The sequence below is a fragment of the Tupaia chinensis genome, unplaced genomic scaffold (genome assembly GCF_000334495.1).
Source record: "Tupaia chinensis unplaced genomic scaffold, TupChi_1.0 Scaffold145652_1, whole genome shotgun sequence".
Classification (NCBI taxonomy): Eukaryota; Metazoa; Chordata; class Mammalia; order Scandentia; family Tupaiidae; genus Tupaia; species Tupaia belangeri.
Window position 1 is genome coordinate 1012678 of NW_006205509.1, and position 23456 is coordinate 1036133.

A 23456-nucleotide genomic window follows, 5' to 3' on the forward strand; every position below is an offset into this window, starting at 1 on the left:
TCCCTATAGCAAAAACCTCCCCCCCCCAAAAAAAAAAGAAAAGCAGGTTATAAACATTAGGTTTAGAACAATGTCATTTTTGTAAAATCAAAACCAAAACTAAAACCCAAGCCCCCAAAATGTATTTATATATATTCACATATAAATAAAATTGAGAAAAACATGTTGAAGTGCTATCCATGGGAGGCGGGATTATAGATGATTTCCTTTTTCTTTTGATTTATTTCTAAATTTTTCTATTAGGAACATGAACTGCTTCTGTATGAGCAAACATTCAAAAAGTAATAATGTACAAAATGGTTTCTGTGAGTAATCAATAACTTTTCACAGAGTAGTAAAGGTAAAAAGGAAATACAAAGTCTGAAGAAATCGTCTTGCTAATACAAAAGCATACAGTACCCGGATAGAGTATCCAGATAACTAAATTTCAGGACAATATTTTCAGTAAGTGAAGTTGCCCTCTTGCAGAAACGTGGAACTAAAACCTTACCAACCTTACTTACCCTCCACAACAGAGAGGTGGTGAACATGTACATCTGTCTGTAGGGGCTTTAGGAGCTCAGGGCATTATGGGGCAGAACTAAGAATATGGGACAAGCTGTCAGCTGCTGGCACCTGTTTTTTAAATGTGGGCAGCCATACCCTCAGGGCTGTCTTTTTAAATTAAAAAAAAATTTAAATTATAGCCTTGAATTAAATTTTCCAAGCTTTTCTTTTCACATATCAATTAACAGAATAAAGACACATAGAAAGGTCACTGAGATGAAAATTAAGACACCAACATGTAACTGACTGTCAAGAAAAAAAGGGAAAGATATCACAGACGTGTGTCAATATACATTTCTTATTGCAATTTGTAGCAACCAATTAAGCAAAAGCAGAGCTCTGAGCTATAGCTTTATCTGCAGATGTCACAACTCTTAGAAAACACACACGAAAACATAGAGCAGAGCCAAGCAAAAGCTACACTCCGTACAGGGGCATCAGCAGCAGGCAGCAGCTCACAGAGTACCAACATCCTCAGCCTGCAACTCCACTCGTAGCAATATCACAACAGCAAGGACAATAAATCCAGTCTTTATGCTAAAGACAAAGTGGCCTCACTGAAGTTGGCTTAGTGCACAATTTGCTCAGGTTTAATACTTTTCTGTTCAACAAAAATGTAGACAATAATCCTGGGGAAATCTAAGACATATTTTAACAGTTTTTAAACATATAGAATGTTCTTCAATGGGGATAAACCCACGCTAAGACTGGTGTTATATCTTGCAGCATGAGTATTGCTTATGGAAATAGCTATGGCTTCAGGTGGGCAACGCTATGCACCAATGGTGCAGATGACACCTATCATTCTTGGAACAAATGTATTGCTGGTGTTTCCTTCTTTGCCTCATTAACTGTCATGTTTCCTCGGCTTATACTTTTTTTAGGCCACTTGAAAACCTAATACAAATTATAAACTATTTCCTGGATAATGGGAGCCAAATGGGATATAATTTGGGCTTCTTGGGTAGATCCAGTGCCTACCTATTCGAGTACTGGCAAATACATCAGCTAGAGACCCACTGGTTCCTTTGACCTCTCCATGAGACAGCGTAGAAGATGCGGATGAAGAAGTGGACGATCCCTGAATTGAACGGTTGATCCAGGACTCAGCATTCTGTAAGCTCTGTTGCAAGGCAGCAGAGAGCGCAGCTTGGCGTCTCAGAGAGCCCTCATCCTCAGAGGCCGAAGACGTGTCTGTGTGGAATTAGAAAAAAGAAGTTCTCGATCCTGCCTAGAACAGAGACTTTTCGGTTCTTGCTCATTGGTCACACATTCAATTTTGACACCAGCAAAACATTCGCATTGTTATGGTAGAGCAGTTTATAAAGTTTCTCAAAAATCTCAAGGAAAGGTCTAGGGACCAAAGCCTGCAAAAAATAAAATACCCTAACACTACAAGTGGTTTCAAGTTGTACTTATTTTTCAAAAACAAAACAGAACAAAACAAAAAAAACCCTTTAAGAACATTTAAACTTCATTCACTGCTTTTCTGTTCCGAGCTTAATTAGTATCTAAATTCTTCTAGTTTATCTACTTATGTACAAATAATACAAAAGTACTTACACATCTTAAATCTCATGCGTGTGTGAGCCTGCGTGTATCTGTGGTGTTTTAGACAGGGTCTGGCTGTGTCGAGACTGTCTACCCTCTGCCTCCTGAGGAGCGTAGACTAGCATGGACTACCTCACTGGGTTCTCTCATACAAGATCTTGCTACATTGCCCACATTGGCAGTGAGCCCATAATCCTCCTGCCTCCGCTTCTGGAATACGATGGGACTAGAGCTGCACACTGTACCTGGCTTTCAAGGTAAGCCAAAGAACTGAACCCAGGTCTCCCACATGGCCTTACTCTGCCAAGCCGCACTGTTTAGTATGCACTACCGTGACTGGGCCTTCCTAAATCTCTTAATTAGGAAATTTGTGATAAGTTGCTATACTGATTCCTCTACTTAAAAGGAAATGATCTTGGTCAGCAGCAATGGCGAGGCAGTAATACACCCACTCAGCAATGCTGAGTCCACAGGGGGCACTGCAGGCTCGGTTCCCCTGATGACCTGTACATATCAGGTGTGCACATGACTCCCCTTATCCTGGCTGGTTGGGAAGGCTGAGGAGAGGGTTACAACATGAGACCCTGTTGAGGGTGCCTGTCTTTGTCTCTCATTCTCATGAAATAAATAAACAAAAAAGGAAATGATCTTGATAGGGAGATAAAAAAACGTTTTCTTATCAAAACTTATGTGCTAAGCAGTGATCTATGCTGGGGAACTCAATGGGATAAGAAACAGTCCTTAGCCTGGAAGCATTCATGGTGTCCATGGAAAAGCCAGTGGAACATGCAGCACAGGTAAACTTCACACACGACAAGCAGGCAGGGACACAGCATCTGCATTTCTTTCCTTAATTCTCAAAGAAGAATTGTGAGAAATCACTGATGTCTGTTTTTAGCCTGGCTCTGACTCCAGGAAAATAAGGCCTAAATTAGAAAAGCATGTTGGAAAAAAATAAATAATTCAACCAAATATAGAGAAGCAAATGCTGAGAGAAAGAGAAGTCAGAAATTTATTTCAGGGCTCTAAACTTACAAGGCACACAAGTGAAAGGGGGCATTTGTTCTGATGTGGGACAAACCCTTCTAAATGATTTTTAGGGATTATAATTTACAACCTATAAACTGAATTTCATGCTTTTTTTTTTTTTTGGAGAGATTTTCACTGTAGGGCGCGTGCGCTCACCAGACAGACAGAGAGAGACATAGAGACAGAAAGCGAGAAATCACCCTCCAGGGGGGATGGTCACGCCGCAATCCCTTCTCCTCCTTTCTCCTCTCGGGATCTTGGGCACACACGCACACGCGCCCGGCGTGAGTTTTTTAAGCCACCGGGTCCGGGACACGAACCGCGGTCGACTACGTGGGAATCCAGCGACATAGCCATTATGCTAACTGCTGGTTCCCTTTCATGCCATTTTTAAAGTTAAATATTCTAGGCGAGCCCTACTATGCAACGATTAAGCATCACGCACAGGAAGCTGGATCCCACATGGTCAATCAAAATTTAGTCCTAGTCCTGGCAGCTTAAAAAACACTCTCTGCGGGACCAGCAGTTGGTGTAATGGCTATGTTGCTAGACTCCCATGTAGTGGACTGTGGTTTGAGTCCCAGACTCAGTGGCTTAAACTCACGCCAGGTGCGTGTGCGTGCGTGCCCAAGATCCTGAGAGGCGAATGGAGGAGAAGGGATGGTGGCGTGGCCATCCCCCCTGGGGGGTGATTTCTTGCTTTCTGTCTCTCTCTGTCGAGTGCACTCACCCTAAGGCAAAAATCTCTCAAAAAATAAAAAAAATAAATAAACCACACTGGGCACTTGTGTGTGTGCCCCAAATACCGAGGGGATGGAGAGCTGGAAGAAAAAGGACAATGGTGTGACAACACTCCACGGCAGGGTTCTTTCTTTGTGTGTCTCCCCCATTTACAAATTTGTGTATTAATGCTCTCTGGTGTTAAAAATAAGAAATGTTCTGTGTTTAGTCCTGCTGGCACACACTCCAACTTAGGTAAAAATACAGGTTCATGTCCTGCTTTGGTTCAAAGAGTCCAAGAGGAAACAGAGCTAGAAAGCTACTAGTGCTTCATGATGGGAGTCAAGCCACAAAAGAGTAATCTAAAAGTCTGCTCTGCAGGACTGAGCAAGAGAGTAACAAAACAGTGGACTATTCTATGAATTACTGCTCTTTACTCTATACTTCCTTCAACTTATCATCTCATATAGAAGGAGACCTGAGGCCCAAGACTAGTGCATCTTTTTTTTTTTTTAATGTGCAATAATACCATATAACATTAATATGCGCTGGGAATTATGTCAGGTCCTCAGGTCCTGGGGATTCTGAGATGTTATTTTTTTTTCAATTTTTAAAAAGAATTATTTAGTTAATTTTATTTATTCATTCATTTATTTTAATTTGACCAGAGATATGTTTACGAGACAGTAAGTGCCCTAATGTTTACAGGCTAGTCCAGGAAGCACACAAGCCCACAGACTATTTTAAAAGGGTACAAGAGCTGTTCGACATGGGGTAAACAGCCCGGCACAGTGGCATGCACCTGAAACCCTTCTACTTTGGGAGGCTTAAGCAGGATGATCTCAAGTTCAAGACTAAGTTGGGCATTCCAGCTAGGGAAAGGAAGTTGGGAGTAGGAGGGAGAAAAGGAAGAAAAGAGGGAAGGAAAAAATAAATCTAGGTTAAAAAAGAGAGAGGAGGAGGAAGAAATGTGGTAAGGGCAGGGCTTCAGAGGAGAGAGACTGACCTCAGCCAGGATTTCACTTACTTCTACATAAATGGAGAAAAGACTTTGAGGAGGTAAGGGGCAAAAAATGAAGGGTGAGGAAAACAGTGACTAGATGTGAGGAAGTTCCTTAAAAGACAAAAAGATCTATAAGGCAAAAGGGGATGATTAAAATAAAATGTACAGGGTCCAGCAGATGGTGTAAAGGTTACATTGCTGTACTCCCATGTGGTTGACTGTGGTTCTAGTCTCAGCCCCCGAGGCTTAAAACTCATACTGGGCATGTGTGCTTGCTGGCCCAAAATCCGAAGAGAAGAATGGAAGAGAAGGGATTACAGCATGGTCATCCCTCCAGGGGGTGATTTCTCACTTTCTGTCTTTCTGTCTCTCTCTGTCTCTCAAGCGAATGTATGCACCTGATAGCAAAAATCTCTAAAAAAATAAATAAATAAAATGTACAGAAAGAAAAGTAACAGCATTGGGGCCATAAATGGTGTAACGGTTACACTGCTGAACTTCCATGTACCCAAATGCGGTTTGAGTCCCAGATCTGGTGGCTTCAGACTCGTGCCGGGAGCACGTGCGTGTGTGCCCAAGATCCCAGGAGGAGAGTAGAGGAGAAGAGATTGGTGCCATGGCCATCCCCTGCCCCCATGGGTGATTTCTTACTTTCCCTCTCACTGTCTCTGACTCTTTCTCTCTAGCAAGTGCATGTACCTTAAGGCAAAAAATCTCTAATCCCTCCCCCCCCAAAAAAAGGCATGTGAATCCTTTCATTTCAAGAAAGCATTCTGCATGATATCTAGAGAATATTCTAATAATTCTGCAACTGTACTTGGAGGAGTGGGGGGAGCAAAGATCCCTGTCTGAAAATATGCTAAAAAGTAGTCAGAGGGTAAGTGAGAAAGGTAAATCTGACTCTAGGAATAAAGTATTTTCAGGATTAACACATCTCAGGATCTTGCAAACAGCAACAGATTTGCAGGCTGACTTTATTATAACATTTATTTTAATTCATGTAAGTCTAAAATCAGAATAACTCAATTTTCAAAAGAGTAAAACCAGCATTTTCATGATTAGGTTTGTTGAAAATTGGATTCATTATGTTTCTATACTGGATCAATTATGTAATTAGGTATATTGTCTCAATTCAATTACCTAATTTGCCTGCCGGTTCTCTTCACAGTATTTAATGACTTACAACCTAGGAGTGGCTTAATGTAACAGAATCATGCTTTAGTGTCAGCCTTCTGCTTGAACTCTGGGGTCCAGCACCTACTACTGTATGACTTGGAGATGAAACTATCTATCTGAAAAGGTTCTCGTGCTTGTCCATTCAACATATAAGACTAAGCACCATACTAGTTGGTAGAAATAAAACGTTGAGCAGGACCAGCAGTTAGCATAATGGCTATGTTGCTGAACTCTCATGTAGTTGACTATGGTTTGAGTCCCGGACCTGGTGGCTTAAACTCACACCGGGCACATGTGCGTGCTTGCCCAAGATCCCAAGAGGAGAATGGAAGAGAAGGGACTGGCGTGGCCATCCCTCTGGGGAGTGATTTCTTGTGTTCTATCTCTCTGTCTTTCTGGCGAGTGCACACACCCTATGGCAAAAACCTCTCTATAAATAAATAAATAAAAGAAAAAGTAAATAAATAAAACGTTGAGCAAGAAGACAAAGTCCCTACTCTCAGAGTCTTATAGGAGTTAGTCTTACAGGAGTTGAAGGCATATGCTCAAGGAAGTGAGATCTAAACAAAAGCCTGATGAGCAAAAAGGAATTAATTTGGGAGAACATAGGGCAGGAAGAGGGCACAGCATTTTGGAAACCTTGAAGTGGAAGAAAATAAACCACATTTGAAGATCTTAAAGTGAGGCCAGCAGGTGTCACGGTGATTTTTTATTTTTTTATTAGAGGTTTTTGCTAAAGGGCATGTGCGCTCGCCAGAGAGACGAAAACAAGAAATCACTCCCCCAGGGGGGATGGCCATGCCGCAATTCCTTCTCCTCCATTCTCCTCTCGGGATCTTGGGCACACATGCACACACGCACACGCGCCTGGTGTGTCATGGTGATTGAGGCACCGGACTCCCACATGGCTGACCATGGCTCGAGTTCCAGATCTAGTGGCTTGAAAATCACACTGGGCGCATGTGCGTGTGTGCCCAAACTGCCAGGAGGAGAAAGGATGACAGTGTGGTCAAAGTAATTTCTCGTTTCCCTCTGTCTCTCTCTGATGAGTGTATGTGCCCTATGGCAAAAGAACAACAATAACAACAAACAAATAGCATCTAAAAATTTCCCTCAGAATACTTATTTTGTAAAAGAAATTTTTGCTACATGGTGTGTGCATTTGCCAGAGAAAATGAGAGACAGAGAGACAGAAAGTGAGAAAACACACCTCCCAGGGGGGAATGGCTATGCCACAATCCTTTCTCTTCCATTCGCCTCTTGGGATTTTAGGCATGCATGCACATGCATCGGGGTGTTTTAAGCCACTGGGTCCAGGACTTGAACTGCAGTCAACAATGCTGGAATCCAGTGATGTAACCATTATGCCATCTGCTGCTACTAAGAAAACTTTTTTTTTTAAGAGATTTTTGCTATAGGGCGCATGCACTTATGAGAGAGACAGAGAGAAAGAAAGCAAGAAGTCACCCTCCAGGGAGAGATGGCCATGCCGCAATCCCGTCTCCTTCATTTTCCTCCTGCGATCTTGGGCATGCATGCACATGCATGTACAAAGTGTCAGTTTGAAGCTACCGGGTCTGGGACTTGAACTGTGGTTGACCATGTAAAAGTCCAGTGATGTAACCACTATGCCACATGTTGGTCCCAAGAATACTTTTATTAATTGCCAGAGATTGCCTGCTTTTTCCAGAGAGAGGCAGAGAGACAGAAAGAGAAAACACCCCCCTAATAAATAGGGCACTCCACAATCCCTTCTCCATTTCTCCATCCTGTGGGGATTGTGCACACATGCCCAGCATGTTTTTTAAGCTGTGGGGCTGGGATTTGAACTGTGGTCAGCCCTATGGGATCTGGCTCTCTTAACCACTAAGCAAAAGAGCCATCCCCCTCAGTAATAATTTTAATGATTTGTTCCTTTCTATAAACATGAAGGGAAAGATGATAGAAACTGACTAAAGGCTGTCAGAAGAAAAACATACTATGCCAATCACGCAACCTGAGAAAGGAAGGGGACTGCTATGAATAACCCATCCAGTGTCGGCTCACAATCAGAATTGGCTGGGAAAAGCTTCAAGATGATCACTTGCTAAGTTCACACAAAATGTAGGTACTGTTCTGAGAATGCAATCTTTTTAAGAATCAAAACAAGCTCCCTTAAATATTATTATGTTTATCTGGTAACTGTTATTTTTAAGCAACCGTCACTCAGGAAATTGCCGTGGATTTGGAGGAAATTTGGGAAAGATTAAATTAATATTAATAGAAATAAAGTTATCATTTTCCTACTGATTCTGCTCTGGTGGAACATGAATGCATGCTGTTATCCATTATAACTAAGTCCCTTACCTAATGAATAAAATATATCTGTGCAACAAACAATTCTGAAAACATGGCTTGCCTTTCAGTTTATACTCTGGTGTGACTTTAACACAGCATCACTTAATACTGGTCACCAGAAGTCTACAAACCATTTGTAACCAATTAGGAAACACACAAAAATGTAGCTTATTGATTTTAAGACAAAAAAGTCTTGAATTTACTGTGGTATTTTATTTTTTATTTTTATTTTTGGCTATAAGGCACGTGTACTCACCAATGAGAAGGGGGAGGGAGTGAGAAATCATCCACTGGGGGGCATGCTACACTGCAATCCCTTTTCCTCCATTCTCTCAGGATATTGGGCATGCATGCACACATTGCCCGGCATGATTTTCCAAGTCACCAAGTCTGTCAGCCACATGGGAGTCCAGTGCCATAACCACCAAACCCCCTACAGGTCCTATTAACTGTTCTTTTTTTTTTTTTTTTTTTAAGTTTTTACTGAACTTTATTTCTTTTAATTTGACCAGAGAGGGATAGAGTGAGTGAGTGAGAGAGAGAAATAGAGAGAGAAAGTGAGAAAGCAAGCTGCCAGGTCCAAGACTCGAACCAGGGTTGGCTTATGCGGGAATTCAGCACCCTTAACCAACACGCCACCTGCTGGTCCCCTATTAACTGTTCTTAACTGCCACAGCACTTTTAGTTTTCAGCCATATGTAGAAATTACTCTCTTCTTCCTAGTGGGAAATATACCTATTATATCTAAAAATGTTTATTTTAAAAATATAAATATCTACTATATTGTCTATTCATTCCACTTCTGGGCATCTCCCCAAGAGGACTGATAGCACAAATTCATACCAACGCTTACACAAAAACGCTCATAGGAGTTTTATCTATAACAGCTAAAAATGGGAAATCCAAATGTTCATCAAACAATGAATGAACATATTGTAGTACATCCCCATGATGGAATACTACTCAGCAGTAACAAGGAATGATCTATTGTGATCTATCCAACAAAGATGAATCTCAAAATAAGTTATGCTAAATGAAAGAAGTCAGATCTTACCCCAGTCTAAAAGGGGGAAAAAAAAAAAAAAAGAAAGAAAGAAAGTAAAGAAAATAGAAAAAACCCTGCATAATTCTATCTATATAAAATTCTAGTGGGTCAGTCAGGTGGTAAGGCAGCTAAATCTCACATGGCTGACAGCACAGTCCAGTTAAGTCCAGGACCCAGCAGTTTAAAAACCATGCTGGGTATATGCAAATGCAAAATCCCCAGAGGAGATGGGATTATGGCATGACCATCCCCGCTCTGGGGTGCTTCCTCATTTTCTCTCTATCTGTCTCCATCTCCCTTTGGTGAGAGCACAAACTCTACAGCAAAAATAAATAAATAAATAAATAAATAAAAATCAAGCAAAAGCACACAAATATACACAGAAAAAAAAAAAGATCAATAGTTACCCAAAGGGAACCAGCAGTTAGCGTAATGGCTATGTCGCTGGACTCCCACGTAGTCGACCACGGTTCGCATCCCGGACCCGGTGGCTTAGAACTCACGCCGGGCGCGTGTGCGTGCGTGCCCAAGATCCCGAGAGGAGAATGGAGGAGAAGGGATTGCGGCGTGACCATCCCCCCTGGGGGGTGATTTCTCGCTTTCTGTCTCTATGTCTCTCTCTGTCTGTCTGGCGAGCGCACGCGCCCTATAGCGAAAATCTCTCTCAAAAAAAAAAAAAGTTACCCAAAGATGGAGATAGGAAAAGGTTTGAGGGAAGGATTAGGAGGAAACTTGGGGGTGACGGTGCAAGAAATGTTCATTATCTTGACTGTGGTGATAGTGTCATGGTTTTGCTATGTCAAAAGAGTATGTACTTTAAATACATACTGTGTGTTGTTTATCAACTATAACTATACAATAAAGATGTAAACAAACTAATTTAAAAAGATTTGTGGGGCTGAAAATGACGCCCTGGCAAAAGGATGGAAATGTCTAAGAGTCGGTCTATACAACCTGGGAATATTGCGTAAGCTAGAAGAGTTCCTAGAAAGACAGTGCCTGCCACCAAGTTCAAGCTGCTGATACCTAAATTAGCCCAGACATCAGTTTAGAACAGCAGGGAAGTCAAGATTCATTGAAATGAGTATCTTACCCTAACAGCTACCACAAAATATGCCCCCTAAACCAGGCCAAGAAATGGGAGGCGATTATAAGTAGGTGTTTCAAAGAACAAATAAATCAAACAATCACTAAGAGAGGTAACTTAGAATCTTCTGGAGTCCACAAAAATAAGTATGTGTAGGGACCAGCAGATGGTGTAATGGTTATGTCACTGGACTTGCACATAGTCGACCATGGTTTGAGTCCCAGATCTGGTGGCTTAAAAACTCACACCAAGCACATGTGCAGGCTGAAAATCCTGCCAGAAGGGAGTACAACATAGCCATCTCCCTGGGGTGTAATTTCTTGCTTTCTGTCTCTCTGGCAAGCGTGCATACATTATAACAAAAGTCTCTCTTAAAACAAAAAAAGAGGGGACTAGCAGTTAGCATAATGGCTATGTTGCTGAATTCCCACATAGCCGATCACTGTTCGAGTCCTGGATCTGGTGGCTTAAACTCACACCGGGCGCATGTGCAATTGTGCCCAAGATCCTGAGAGGAGAATGGAGGAGAAGGGATTGCAGCGTGGCCATCTCCCCTAGAAGGTGATTTCTCGCTTTCTATCTCTCTCTCTCTGGTGAGCACACGCGCCCTATAGCAAAAACCTCTCCAAAAAAAAAAAAAAAAGTGTGTATGTGTATGCACATGCGTGTGTGTATGTGTGCACATGTGTTGGCCTGGGTAATACGAATAGGGTGATGTCAGGCAGGAATGTGTCATTTTCTCTCTTTGGTCGTTTAGAACGTCCAGTAATACCTCCAGCAGAAGCAAAGGAAGTTTCTATGTAGGCAAGGGAGAAGTGTGAAGCTTAAGAAGAAAAAATCTTTTAGAGATCTAAGAAGAGGCAGCCTAGAAATAAAGCATATATAATATATAAAAAAAGATTAAAAGGTTAGTTCTAGGGCTAGTCCTATAGTCTAGTGGGTAAGAAGTTGGATTCCACATTGCCAGTGGTACAGTTCAAATCCCAGTCCCAGGAGCTTGAAAAACACACTAGGCACAAGTGCACCCAATCCTGGTAAGATGGAGAAATAGAGAAGAGATTGCGGTATGACCACATCTCATGGGAGTGCTTTACCCCTTTCCCTCTCTGTCTTCTCAGACAACTGCATGTGTACTCTGGCTTATAAACCAAAAGAAAGATTAGTTCTGGAAGCAATGTCTGAAACTACCTTGATCTACAGATTCTGAGCAGCTTAATCTAACACTGATTCAACAGACAATGGTTAGGGAGATTCAGAACTACCCAAGAGATTTTTAGCATTTCCAACAATCTGTGTGTTCAGGAAGTCGACTAAAGATGGAAAGCTTGGTCTGAAAAACCTAAGTGGCAGTTGGTCTATGAGTTGCCTGACAAACCAGGGTACATTTGAGAAAAAGGGCACAAATTATTAATAATTATGCTAGGGCTGGGGTAGAGGTTAGCCCTCTAGCCTGGTGGTTAAGAGAACTAGATCTCACATGGCCAGTTATGGTTTTATCATGGTCCTGGTAGTCTGTAAAACATGCTGGGCATGGGTATGTGCATGCCCAAAATCCCAACAGAGGGAGAAATGGAGGAGAAAGGATTGCGGTGAATTCTCACTTTCTGTTTCTCTCTCTCTAGTGAGCGCAGGCCCTATAGCAAAAATACCTCTAAAAAAGGCATCAGGTGCTGGACACTCCCACATGGCTGACTGCAGTTCCAGTCCCTGACGTGGTGGCTTGCTTTCTCACTTTCCATATCTCTCTGGTCAAATTAGAATAAATGAATGAATAAACACCAGAGACAAACAGAGAGAAAGGGAAAGTGAGAAATCATCCCCTAGGAGGAACGGCCATGCTACAATCTCTTCACCTCCATTTTTCCCTCCAGATTCTCAGCACACACATATGCCTGGTATGTTTTTCAAGCTACCAGGTCCAGGACTTGAACTGTGCTGTCAGCCACGTGGGATCCAGCAATCTTAACCACAACGCCACCAGTTGGCTCCCAAACCCTGCTTTTCTTTTTCCCTTTTTTTTTTTTTTTGCTTTTAGGTGCTCAAACTGGAGAGACAGAGAGATAGAAAATGGGAAATCATCCCCCAGGGGGAGATGGTCATGCCACAATTCCTTCTCCTCCATTCTCTAGGGATTTAGGGCACACGTGCCCAGCATGAGTTTCAAGCCACTGGGTCTGGGATTCGAATTGTAGTCAACCACATAGGAGTCCAGTGCCTTAGCCACCATGTCACCTGCTGGCCCCAAACACAGCTTTTCTAAGTATTTTCCCATGTCTATGAAAGCACACCTTACAAAACTTATTAATATTATAAATAATACTGGAGTAACTTCTCAACAGATTTTTCCCCCACTTACTGCCTATATGAAAGTTGTATCAAACATGGAGCAGTTATTAGAGCTCCAAAATTAATAAGAAAATATTTACTTGACAGTACGCTAAAATGAGAGGCAATGTGCCAGGCGGCTTAGGGAACAAGCTTTTAAAGTCACACTGCTCTGGATTTAAATCTTAGCTCTGCCCCTGACCACTGTGGAGAAAAATCATTTTTCAGAGGTCTTCATTCTGTTTGTTGTTGTTTGCTTTTGACTCTCATTCATGCTAAGTTATTGCCACTAGTGCTTTTTATTTATTAGCTCATATTCCGTAGATCTTCCCCTGTGGCCATCCTATGTCTCTGGTCTAGGTTGTTCCTTTCAGAGACCATTTGGGCCCCAGGGTTATCATCAGCCTATGAGCACTTCTTACTGTTTGTTCTAACCAGGCAGGTACTGAACTCAAGCCTTGTACTCACTAACCACAATTCTCAGGCAAGGTCACTTCACCTGTTATCCCTGTACTTGTCAGACCAGGCACAAGGCAAGCTTTCTCAACATTTTTTTTGCCAGAAGGTTAATTTTTGCTAGTTCACTCTTCTGCCAAAGCATTAATCTCTCTGGGGATCCTGATTCCAGTTTCCAAACTTAACTAGGCCTAAGGAATTATTTTTTATATTCTTATTTAATTAAAATTTAGGTTGGCAGACAGCATGTCGCTGTGGAAGTAGGTGGGACCTACAACCCAGGCTTCCTGGGTATACGATTCTGCCAAGAATGTAACAACACGCTGTACCCTAAGGAAGGCAAGGAGTACCAGATTCTTCTCTACGCATGCCAGAATTGCAGTTACCAGCAGGAAGCCGACAATAGCTGCATTTACGTCAACAAAATCACGTCCGAAGTGGACGAACTGACCCAGATCATCACAAACATGTCCCAGAACCCCGTACTGCTGCGGACTGAGAACCACCCTTGCCAGAAGTGCAGCCACAAGGAGACAGTGTTCCTCCAGGTGCACAGTGCCCGGACCAAGGACGCCACACACCTGTACTAAGTACATACTGCCCTGCACTGCGGGCACTGCTGGACTGAGTGACACCCCTTCATCTCTCTTGTGTAATAAATACCTGGTTGGGAGGGGATCAGGTCCCTTGTTTACTGCCTCTCCTCCTCCAGGGCAGTCAAAGTGAGCAGCATTTCACCAAGCTGACCTTCAGGGTTCATTCTCTATCTTGCTACTATATACAGTTAAGAGGAAACTGGTGATATTTTATCCAGCATTTCTTGCTTTCCTTTTTTGCTATAGGGCGCATACACTTGGCTGGAAGGAGACTGAGAGATAAAATGAGAAACTACCTCCCTAGGAGGGTGACCATGTCACAATCCCTTCTCCATTCTCCTCTCAGGACTGGACATGTAAGCACACACTCCTCGTGTAGTTTTCAAGCCATCAGATTCAGAACTCCAACTGCGCAATCAGCCATGTGGGACCCAGCTACCTTGATCACCACACCACCTGGCATTTCTAAAGGTGAATTTCTTTCTCCATGTTTCTAGGTGAGAATTTTCAGGCTATCTATTGACCATACTCTTGAAACAGAAGTCTGGGCAAGTTACTGAGTTTCTCTAAACCTGTTTTCTCATCTGTAAAAAAAGGGGTAGAGGATTGCTGTGAGCTAAAAATAGAAAAACACATATTAGGCTCTTGGCTCTTTGGTAACAGAGGGTACTCACGATAATTATGAAATTACTTTTATTGACAGACCTTAAACTTCACAATCAGCTACTGAAATAAATAAAGTCAACCAGATAGAGTGGGTTTTTATTGTGCTTTGGCTGCAAGAATACCAAATATTCATCAGTCCCCTCAAGTAACTGTGGACCATGCCCATAACCTATACCTCCAATAGTGAAGATATGCTAATAAAATGATGCAAATCTACTAGCTGGGACACATTTTAAAAAGTCTGATTTGTAGGGGCCAGCAGATGGTGTAGTGGTTACATCGCTGGACTCTCACATAGTCGACCACTGTTTGAGTTCTGGACCCGGGGGCTTGAAACTCAGGTCGGGTGCATGCACATGCATGTGCTCAAGATGCCAGGAGGAGAATGAAGGAGAAGGGACTGCAGCATGGCCATTCCCTTGGGAAGTTATTTCTCACTTTACCTCTTACTGTTTCTGTCTCTCTCTCTCTCTGGGAAGCATATAAGCCCAAAGGCAAAAACCTCTATTTAAAAAAAAAAAGTCTGGGGACCAGCTGGACTCCCATGTAGTTGACTGCAGTTCGAGTCCCAGACCTGGTGTCTTAAAACTCACGCTAGGCACATATGTGTGCATGACCAAAATCCCGAGAGGAGAATGAAGGAGAAGGGATTGTGACATAACCAATCCCTCTGGGGTGTGATTTCTCACTTTCTATCTCTGTTTCTTCAGTAAGTACACACGCCCTATAGGAAAAATCTTTCTTTAAAAAAAAGTCTCATTTGCCAATTCTGTTTATTTTGTCCCTTCGAATATAAATATTTGAGAAAAAAACTCCAAGCTGGCAATTCATCAGGCATTCTCTTTTACGTATTTGGGGGCTATAAGTTCTTTTATTCTTTTTTTGGAAAGAATTTTACTATAGGGTACATACACTCACTGGAGAGTGAGAGACAGATAGAAAGTGAGAAATCATCCCCCCGGGGGGATGGCCATAGTGCAGTCCCTTCTCCTCTAGTCTCTTCTCAGGACTTTGGTCACACATGTACACATGCCCAGTGTGAGTTTTAAGACGCCAGGTCCAGGACTTGAATAACTGTTGACTATGTGGGAGTCCAACAATGTAACCATTACACGTGCTGGACCTATGAAGCTATAAGTTTTTTTTTTTTTAAGCTATAAGTTCTTATAAGATAATTTGTTTGGAATAATACCCATCCTAGTACCAAGCATATCTAAGTATCTCTCAGGTATAAAAGATTTCCTAAACATGAGTGAGAAACACAATCAAGAGGACTCTGGAGTCTGACACTTAATTGCTGCTTGACCTGGGGCAAATCATGTAGTGACTATGAACCTGTTTCCTCACCTCTAACAAAATCTTTACTTCCTACTTCACTGAGGACTTATGAGGAACATATGAAGCAGGGCAGCCATTGGTATGTGGAAGTCCTACACATTGTACTGTACTATAATGCCATAAGGCACTGTTCAAGTATGTTAAAAGTATAACAACGTCCAGATCTGCTCATGGGCATTATTTCCATAAGCAGAAATACAGAGAGGTACATTTCTTCTTACCCGTGGTCTCATGAATTCCCTATAGCCACTTTCAAGCAGGGCTCTGTATGAGACAGACGTTGGAATTTAAGCCTCATTCTACTCAAGTCAGTCAAAACAGCTTACTGTACTTTAGGTTCATTATGTGGTCTATTTGGTCAACTGTGAACCCTCAGAATGCAGCAAAGGGTAAGTCCACAAGGGTGCAGAAAAAGTTTAGAGGGAAAAAAATATATGCTGTAGTTTCTGCATTGTGTTCTTCTGTATGAATGAGTAATAGCATTACACAAAGAACCCCTACAAAGAAAGCGCTGAGGTAATTGCCTCATGACATTAGTAAATGATTTCAGCACATAAAGGGAACTGGATGGCAGTAATTCAAGAGTCTAAAACACTGAAAAAGACCACAAACACTGTAAGAACTACAGATTGCTACCAACTTATTAAGAATTTGAATTTTTCAATCCGTGAGACAGAAATTGGTGTACACATCAATTAGCAAAATTTAGGTCGACTGGAATCTTATTATTTGAGAGTAATTTATGAACAAAAGACAAATTACCTCCAATGCCAATTATTTACTGTCTTTTCCAGACTATATGATATTATAAACCAAGCCAAGATTTAGGACATATTTTACTTCTGAAATCCTTTTCATTAAATCTCTCCAAAAGTAGCTCTACATTTGCATCAATTCAGTAATTAAAATAGTTAATGTGCTGAGTGTCTTCCACAGAAGCTGACTGGCCAGTGCACTTTAGGAGTTAACCCAAAAAGCAGGTCCACACAGGCCAACAATGCGCACGGTGAAGGCCTTGACTGTGAAATGTGCTTTGAGATCTGTGATGGGAGATCTCAGATAGTGTACAAAGGAAGGCATAACCAAGATGTTGTGAAATGATAGGTTAATTTTTCCCAGCAGGAGTGGCACAACTTTTTTAGGTATTTTTATAGTTTGCCAGAAGACAATTTAAAAAAAAAAAAATTGCCCGATAACATGCAATGATTCATGTTAATTCTTTTCCATCTCTCCATTCCTTGACTACATCCTGAGCATCCTTCTAAACTTCAGTGTTTGGAGGGAGGGTGGCTGTCAGAGTAAACATGTAAGATAAAACCTCTTTGACATCTTCGGTTAGGCTGTAACACATACTGGGAGATACTGGTAGAGGCCTGAACAGTAGGAATAGGAGACAGTCGAGTCGCCCAGCTGGAGATTTAGAGGGAAAGGAATCTGAATCTTAACGTGGGAACAGCAAATTCCCCCCACAACAAAGCGCGGTGCTTACGGGAGCTGTCTGAAACAGTTCTCCCCACATTTCACTCACACTTGTCCTAGGCATGTGCGTAACTGCGGAGTGAGAGCATCAGGACCCACGCGGGGGCTGTCTGAGAAATCACTGCACTAGGTGCACTCAATCTTTCCTCTTGTTGGGAGACAATTCCTCTTCTCTTTGAAAACACACTTGTCTCTAACAGCATATCAAGGTTTCTCAAATACTACTCAGAGAGCCCCAGAGCAGGAGATAAATAGGAAGGTAACCTTTTTATTACTCTGCTCTGCTGAATACAGGTCTTAGGAGAAGACAATATCTCTGAAAAGATAACATTTTAAAATATGTAAGGTGATCAAGAACATTATGGCACATCTTCAAGGCTGCAGACAGAGTAGAACATCAGAGTTTAGAAGTACAGAGGCTTACAGTGAATTCCAAAAGACCATGGCTTCACTCAGCAATCGAAGGCTGCGTTTTGTTTCTAGAGATGGTAAATTCCCCTCAGGCAGTGACTTTTATAAAAGGGGATAAAAAAGGTTTCCACTCTATTCTCAAGATCCTTTGCTGCACTCTCACATTTAACCCGAAGCCATGAGGGCAGCCTGTTTACTAAAAAACTGCATTTCTTTAATTCGGCTCTGGAGAGGACTGCTGCTCCCTACCCTTTGCCATTTACTACAATTGAACCCTCAGCCTCGCTGCACTGTAATCTGCCAACAAGGAATGGCTACTAAACTGAGAGCCCCCTTTGTCCAGCAGGACGCAACTTGTACTGTACTACTGGGGAAGGGAAATCATCCAAGACTGTGGATGAGTGGGCCTGAAGTATGCATCCCTATAAACACAAAATGTCTTACTGCAATGGTCTCCTAGAGGTATCCTGTGTTACATTTTGAGAACACTTGAAGCCACAGAGCTATTTCTCTTTCAAACATATTGACACCACATATGTGAAGAATAAAAGCACACACAATTAATAAGCCCACAGCACACCCAAATGAGAAGTTAGCCGAAACCTGGGAGAAAACTATTAATATGAATCTGGGTCAATTAACAGGATCGGTATGAATAATATCTCAATGATTGGACAGCAAGGCAACCTTCCTGGGAATCTCCCCAAAGATATGGTAATAAGTAGTTTAGACTAAAACAGTGTGGGGAAAATTTTTTCCCTAAGATGTTATTATCAGTAACATTAACAGTAGGGTGGCAACACTATATTGAGGCTCTGAAATAGATTTACTATGTTTAGGCTCTGAGCCCTATATTAAGATCTTGTCTGGAATCTACTATTAAGAAAAAAAAAAAGACAACTTTAAGGTTTTTTTAAAACTTTGGGAAAGATTCTGAAAAGACAAGACAATTTAAGGTTGTTCCAGTTGTTCCTCCAGTAGAAAGTTCTAACTCTTAAATTTAGTTTGAGGGAGTAAGGATTCCAAGTCTGGTGAATGGGGATAGGATGAAAACAGCTAGTTCCTAGAGATCTCATGATTCCATTATAAATTTAGATTCTTAAAAAAAAAATACAAACATATACAAAATATATTAACACACACACAAACACACACGTTTTTCAGATCTGTTACAACTTTGCATGAGCCCTCTCCCACAATCTTCAATGACACACAATTTTATCCCAATTCCACCTTTTTCTGTGACTGCTGCAGAGATAAAGCATCTGACTTAGGAGCATGAGTTAAATAGATGATGCAGGTCACATTTTGGGTGACAATGAAAACAGCTAGTTAGCCACAGCAAGGAAATGCTGCAAATTCAGAAGAAAAGTTTTTGTTCTTAAAATAGCTTTATTGTAAAATAGCTTTTTTGCGTGTTTCTGTTCATGAGGTGACAACCCGAACATGCCACTTTCAGAGTGTGCTCCCATATTCCTTTGATGAAGCAGAGAGAGTTCCAGCTCCCACTTCAGAAAAGAAAAAGCAGAACTTCTTTCAGGAACATCGGGTCATAACGTTCAGAGAGAACAGACTGATAAACCTACCCGGAGGTGTGCAGGCATCTGCAGGAGACTGGACAAACGTGGACCGCCTTTTGGTCGGCATGGGCAAAGCCATCTTCTGTTCTTTATGCTTTGCCAGTGCAGCTTGAACAGCTTCTGTGTGGATATCTGAAAAATGAAACATCTGTGGTTATGAGCTCCTGCTCGTAAAGTGCTTACCACTGTGGGCTAAACTATCACTATCACAATTGTTAGAAAAGGTAAAAGAGGTGTTTAGGAGCTTTTTAAAAACATTTGATTTATACCATTAAAATAAAATAGAAATAGAAAGAAGTCAAGAACAATTTCACAGAGCAGTAAAATGAACTGAAATGATTTTGTGATTGCTTAACATACCAGAAAGAAGTTGACCAAGATGTGTACGGGAGGTGGGGAGAGTAGAGTCTAACATGCATTAGTGCCAGCAGGGACTCCGGCCTCTAAATGGGGTGAATGCTGAGCAGGTATCTAGAGGGAGGATACTGATAGAAAGAAGCTTGGGATTTGTTTAACTGTCTAAAAGAAAACTTGGCTGAGACCCTTCAATTCTATGCCACAGGAACAGAAGGGTTGATTTTGATCTAGAAAAAATAAGGGCAAATGTTACTTATTTGCCACTTTGGCCACAAAAGAATCTAGCTCTCTACCAGAATATCTAATAGGATTCTAAAAATTCACATATCCAAGTAGACTAATTCTCTAGGCCCACCCTAAAATTCATTTTACATTTCTAGAAAATAAGACCATATTATACGCAGGATTTTGTATTCTGGTGTGTGTCTGTGTGTGTGTGTGTATTTTTAACTCTTAAAAATCATACTGAGACAGATAACAATGGAGGTAGCCTCCTGGTTCACAACAATTTCCCTTTGTCTAGGAATGGGCCTAATCTACATGCAAGCCATCCTTCCAGGCCTCACTGTGCTATGTAAATGTGACCCTTAAAAACAATGGATCAGTCAGATCTTTTTTTTTTCCCTTAAATTTAAACTCTGAGGGGTCAGCAGGTGGCTTGGTGGTTAAGGGTGCTGGACTCCTACATGGCTGACCCTGGATCGAGTCCTGGACCTGGCAGCTTGCTTTCCTGCTTTCCTACTTTCCCTCTCACTCTTTCACTCCACCCCTATGTGGTCAAATTAAATAAATAAAATAAAATAAAGTTAAATAAAATCATTCTTAAAAAAAATTTTTTTTAAACTCTGAATCAAGTTGAGCCAGCAGGTGGTATGGCGGTTAAGGAGGCTGGATTCTACATGGCCTAATTCCTGGTTCGAGTACCAGACCTGGAGGCTTGGAAAACATGCCAAGCTTGTGCATGTGTGTACCCCAAATTCCAATTTCTCACTTTCCCTCTCTGTGTATCTCTTTAGCGAGCATACTTGCCTTCTAGCAAGTTAAAAAATTAAAGGAAAAAAATCTTATTTGTAAACTCTGAATTAAGAAACTGCAAGTACTAGAGTTGAACACTTTAAGGACAGTGCCCTAGAAAGAAGGAAGGTCTTCACATTTTAAGCTTGAAGTTCCCAGAGATCTTTTACCCTTTCTAGAGATTTCTCAGCTGTTCCTTTTGTCCTATGACCTACACCAGCCATTAAAGGTAATCTGAGCAGGCTTCTGCTTTCTGCAAATAAAAAGCCTTCACTGAGACAACCGGAAATGTCTCACTGTGTAAATACAGACCTAAAACATAATTTTAGAGGGTTGCACAGCACTTCACTGTATGAATGTGCCATAATTGTTTTTAAGGTTTTTGCCATAGGTCCATGTGCTCATCAGACACAGATGAGGGTGGGGGTGAGAAATCACTTCCCACGGGAATGGTCACACCTCAATCCCTTCTCCTCCATTCTTCTCAGGATTTTGAGCATGCATGCACACAGACCCAGCGTGGTTTTCAAGTCTTCGGGTCGAGGGCTGGAACCAGCTCAAATCGCAGCCAGCCACGTGGGAGTCCAGCACCTTAACCACCACATCACCTGCTGGCCCCTATGTGCCATAATTTATTAAGCAACACCTTATTATCAGATATTAAGTTGTTTCCAAATTTTTGCTACCATGCATAGCAAGAATAATTCAGTACTTTCACCTTAGCACACAATCTATTTCTTTAGGATTAATACCACTTTTTCTAGAAATACTTTGATATATATCTCCTAAGAACAGAATTTTTCTCTTATATAATCACAGAACATTTATCAAGATACAGAAATTCCACAACGATACAAACTGTTATCTAAACTATAATCTATATTTCAACTTAGCCAACAGTCTGTCCTCATAAAGTCCTGTACAGTTTTTTTTATTCTTTTCTCCTGACTGGGATAGAATGCAGATCCCATGTGATACTTGGTCGCTCTATCTCTTTCTTCTCCTATAATCTGAAATAGTTTCTCAGCCTTTCTTTGTCTTTTATTATCTTGATATTTTGTACAGACTAGTTATATTGTAAAATGTTTGTTAATTTTGGTTTATTTGTTATTTTCTCCGAATTAGTTTCAGGCTATATGTTTTGGGAGGAATACCTCAGAAGAAATGTGTTTCTCTCAACACATGATGTCAAGGATGCATCTGCTCCATTACTAGTGATAAAAGCTTATTTAAGGAGTTTCTTTTTTAGTTTATTTTTCTCTTTTGTGAGGAACAGAGAGAAAAGAGACAGAGAGACAGGCACCCCCAAGAAAGTCTGCTGTGATCTACCCCGAGTCTTGGCTGGCCTGAATCACAGGTATGCATGTGCGTACACACACACACACACACACACACACACACACATTGCCATAGGTCCATGTGCTCATCAGACACAGATGAGGGTGGGGGTGAGAAATCACTTCCCACGGGAATGGTCACACCTCAATCCCTTCTCCTCCATTCTTCTCAGGATTTTGAGCATGCATGCACACAGACCCAGCGTGGTTTTCAAGTCTTCGGGTCGAGGGCTGGAACCAGCTCAAATCGCAGCCAGCCACGTGGGAGTCCAGCACCTTAACCACCACATCACCTGCTGGCCCCTATGTGCCATAATTTATTAAGCAACACCTTATTATCAGATATTAAGTTGTTTCCAAATTTTTGCTACCATGCATAGCAAGAATAATTCAGTACTTTCACCTTAGCACACAATCTATTTCTTTAGGATTAATACCACTTTTTCTAGAAATACTTTGATATATATCTCCTAAGAACAGAATTTTTCTCTTATATAATCACAGAACATTTATCAAGATACAGAAATTCCACAACGATACAAACTGTTATCTAAACTATAATCTATATTTCAACTTAGCCAACAGTCTGTCCTCATAAAGTCCTGTACAGTTTTTTTTATTCTTTTCTCCTGACTGGGATAGAATGCAGATCCCATGTGATACTTGGTCGCTCTATCTCTTTCTTCTCCTATAATCTGAAATAGTTTCTCAGCCTTTCTTTGTCTTTTATTATCTTGATATTTTGTACAGACTAGTTATATTGTAAAATGTTTGTTAATTTTGGTTTATTTGTTATTTTCTCCGAATTAGTTTCAGGCTATATGTTTTGGCAGGAATACCTCAGAAGAAATGTGTTTCTCTCAACACATGATGTCAAGGATGCATCTGCTCCATTACTAGTGATAAAAGCTTATTTAAGGAGTTTCTTTTTTAGTTTATTTTTCTCTTTTGTGAGGAACAGAGAGAAAAGAGACAGAGAGACAGGCACCCCCAAGAAAGTCTGCTGTGATCTACCCCGAGTCTTGGCTGGCCTGAATCACAGGTATGCATGTGCGTACACACACACACACACACACACACACACACACACGGCATGCTCAGGTAGGTTCCGGGGTATTAGCTCTGGACCTTTCTCTTGGGGTCCAGCTGTACTACCCTACACCACCATCTGGTTCCAGGTAGTGTTATAATTTTTATAACAAAGTTGGTTATTTTGGTTAAGATGGTATCTGCTATATGATTAAGCCTTTGTAAAAAGTACTATTATTCTCTATGTGATTAATTAGTAATTTATGGGGAGATTTTTTTTTTTTCATGCCAGAGGTGGGGGGAGGCAACAAAGGGAGAAAAGTAGAGAAAAAGCAGTCCCCAACAGGGGCTGGTCATACTGCAATCCTTTTCCC

The 23456-nt window shown here is 41.4% G+C and overlaps 1 protein-coding gene and 1 pseudogene across 2 annotated transcripts in view; one reads left to right on the forward strand and one right to left on the reverse strand.

The window, feature by feature from the left end:
* DIP2B (DIP2 acetate--CoA ligase B (putative)) overlaps nucleotides 1-23456 on the reverse strand; it is a gene marked incomplete at its 5' end in the record, with an annotated part of 144588 nt that overhangs the window by 84726 nt on the left and 36406 nt on the right. For both annotated transcript variants that reach the window (XM_014584082.2, XM_014584081.2), the window contains 2 exon segments: nucleotides 1528-1740; nucleotides 19352-19477. In XM_014584082.2, the coding sequence (XP_014439568.1) occupies nucleotides 1528-1740; nucleotides 19352-19477 (339 nt within the window).
* LOC102471430 (DNA-directed RNA polymerase II subunit RPB9 pseudogene) lies at nucleotides 2856-14105 on the forward strand (annotated as a pseudogene).